This window comes from Gavialis gangeticus, unplaced genomic scaffold (genome assembly GCF_001723915.1).
Source record: "Gavialis gangeticus isolate Ggan-Ray unplaced genomic scaffold, GavGan_comp1, whole genome shotgun sequence".
NCBI lineage: Eukaryota > Metazoa > Chordata > Crocodylia > Gavialidae > Gavialis > Gavialis gangeticus.
Window position 1 is genome coordinate 47438378 of NW_017728993.1, and position 2619 is coordinate 47440996.

The following is a 2619-nucleotide window of genomic DNA, read 5'->3' on the forward strand; positions in this document are numbered from 1 at the left end:
CCCCCAGTGCTATCCCTGTTTTCCTCTCTCCCCATAATAATCCAACAGCCCACCTTGGGGCTGCAATGGAGCTGCAGCTTTATCTTCCTATATAAAAGTGTGTGCATGTGTGTACACATGCACATACAGACACATGGACACAAGCACGCACATATACATATATACATATATGTTCATATACACACGCGTACATATACATATATACACAAAATATATAGAGAAAGATATGCACATCTCTCTCTCTCTCTCTATTCTTGTGTAGGTTGCAGGTTATATATATACTACATGCAGTATATCAAATTTTATGCCATACAACTGAAGTATATGAACTATTATTGATTCTACCATATCTAGGCAGGCATTTTACATGCAGTATGTGTGTATATATATGTGTACACATGCACATGTATACACACACGCATACACACACACACACACACACGTTCATGCCTGTCTACATGTCTATGTGCATGTGTGTACGTGTGTATATAAATATTATATATTTCATGCACATTATATAGCATGTAATATACATTATGTATATATGAAACACATATGCATAACGTCCATTACACACGATCTATAGCATCCTATCTGGTACAAAGTATTATGCATATAACATGGACGTTTATCTAAGGCATGTTTTATATCTCTTTCTCTCTACATAAAACATGCTATTATATAAAAAGCGCGTGTATCGCACCCGAGGTGTGTATAACCCCTCCCGCCCCGCTGCCCCCGCCCGCATAGCTGCAGGGCAGGGCAGGGTAGCCCCCCGAGCCGAGCCCGGTCGCCACCCCCGGCCCCTCAGGCCGCCCCGGTCCCGCACGAACCGTGGTCCCGCCGGGCCGGTGCGAACCTGCCGCTTTGCGACGTTTTGCGACAAGGGCCGGGGGCAGGAGCCGGGCCGGGGCGGGCACGGGCTCCTCTGCGGAGGGGGCAGGGCCGGGCCGAGGTGGTGGATGGTGCCGCGGCTGCGCGGGTGGCCGCGGCGCCTCGTGGCCTCCCGCGCGCGGGGCGGACTAGCGCTGCCGCTCGCCAACGGCCTCAGCATCCCTGTGCTGGGCCTGGGTAAGTGTCACCCCGGGGCGCTCAGCTCTGGCCCCCGGAGCCGCTTGGGCGCAGCGCCTCGTCTAGGACTCCCTTCCTCTGCTCTCCTCTCCTCTCTCAGTGCTGCTTAGGGCCACTGGGCATCAAAGAGTTCACACCAGTTGCCAGACGGGGCGTCACTGGCCCGGGGCATTGGCCTGGCCCGGGGCTGTGGTCAGGGCCTAAAAGTGCTCCCCAGTGTGGCCCTAAGGGCCCTGCTACACGTTCAAATGGAAGGTGGGTAGAAACCAGCTGGAGCACTGGTACACGTTTCAAAGCACTAACCTTGTAGCTTGTCAGCCCTTTTGATAGCTGGAGGGCCATTATCGTGGGATTAATTATTTTGCACATGTGGCTAGTCTGAATTCATGCCGTGATTCACTAATTGATGGCATAATATATGTCGTGGAGCAGGGGCCTAATAAACGTTATGTGGAAGCAAAACAAAATTGTTTGCCCTGAGAGCACAACAGCATTTCAGACTTGGGTAGATTTTTCCTTTCCAGTTGTATGAGCACCGAGGTCAGCGATACTCAGTAATGGAGCTGCAGCACCCTGGGGTGCCCTGAGATCCTTTCAAGAGAGCTGCCAGGTGCCACTCAGTGTTAGTGCTGGTAGTTGTGCAAACATTTTTCATACAGTAAACTAGAGATTTCCAATAGACATCTACAGTGTTAGAAACATGGCAACCAGGTATGGTCTGCTCAAGGCCTTTGCAACAGAACAGCTTCTCTGTTACCTTTTCATAGTAAAAAAAATGAGTGAAAACGAAGAGCTGATATTTGCTGAGTGAGACCATAAGCCTCACAAAGGTTGAGAAGCACTGACCTGGTTGCTTTGTGATGGCCACTGTACTGAATAACAAGTACATAAAATAGAGTTGGAGCTCACTGCAAAAGTCTCTTTGATGGGGAGAAAATGAAGATATTTTGTCTTCACATTTGAGCCCAGACAATCTTTGAATCTTTGCTAAGTCCTTCTCTTAACTGTTTTTTTCTCCAGTTTCAACAGATTTATTTGAAGCATTATTCCCAGTTCTTATAACAGAGTTGCAAGTTTTACATTGTTAGGTGTTTTTTAAGGCCCAGCTGTGGAAATCAAGAGTTCGGACGGGAATCTCAGTTTTCATGCAGAAAAAAGCAAACAAAAAAAATGTTCCCCAAATGTTCCTCCTAATTGTAGAAAACAATCTTGAAAAGGTGACCCTAAGCACTGGAAAGCAGAAAGAAACACAGCTTTACAGTCTCATGATAGCTCTGGGCCTGACTCGATATATTAAGACTTAAGTTTGATAATACTGTCAAAAGGCATCAAAGTTTTGATGTGCACTAAACATATTACTGTTTAGAAACACATATGCTGTGGTACCTAGGGATTCCTGTAAAAGAGAGATTAAATGTATATGCCTTGAATGGGGGGTATAGTTAGCATCACTGTTTTGTTAGCAGTCATTTTGACCTCTTGTCTCTTGCACTTGCACAGTGACATCACTCTGGTGCAGTGCTCTGGGCAGATCATGTGCCTGTTCTC

At 47.2% G+C, this 2619-nt stretch overlaps 1 protein-coding gene across 2 annotated transcripts in view; it reads right to left on the bottom strand.

Moving 5' to 3' along the window:
- DPH5 (diphthamide biosynthesis 5) overlaps positions 1 to 1143 on the bottom strand; it is a 60788-nt gene extending 59645 nt beyond the window's left edge. The window contains exon 1 of one of the 2 annotated variants that reach the window (XM_019501695.1): positions 834 to 1143. In XM_019501695.1, coding sequence (XP_019357240.1) covers positions 834 to 1054 — 221 coding nt within the window. In that variant the 5' untranslated portion in view covers positions 1055 to 1143. The remainder of the gene's footprint in view (positions 1 to 833) is intronic. The other variant, XM_019501697.1, reaches the window with a different exon arrangement.
- Positions 1144 to 2619: the final 1476 nt, after the last annotated feature.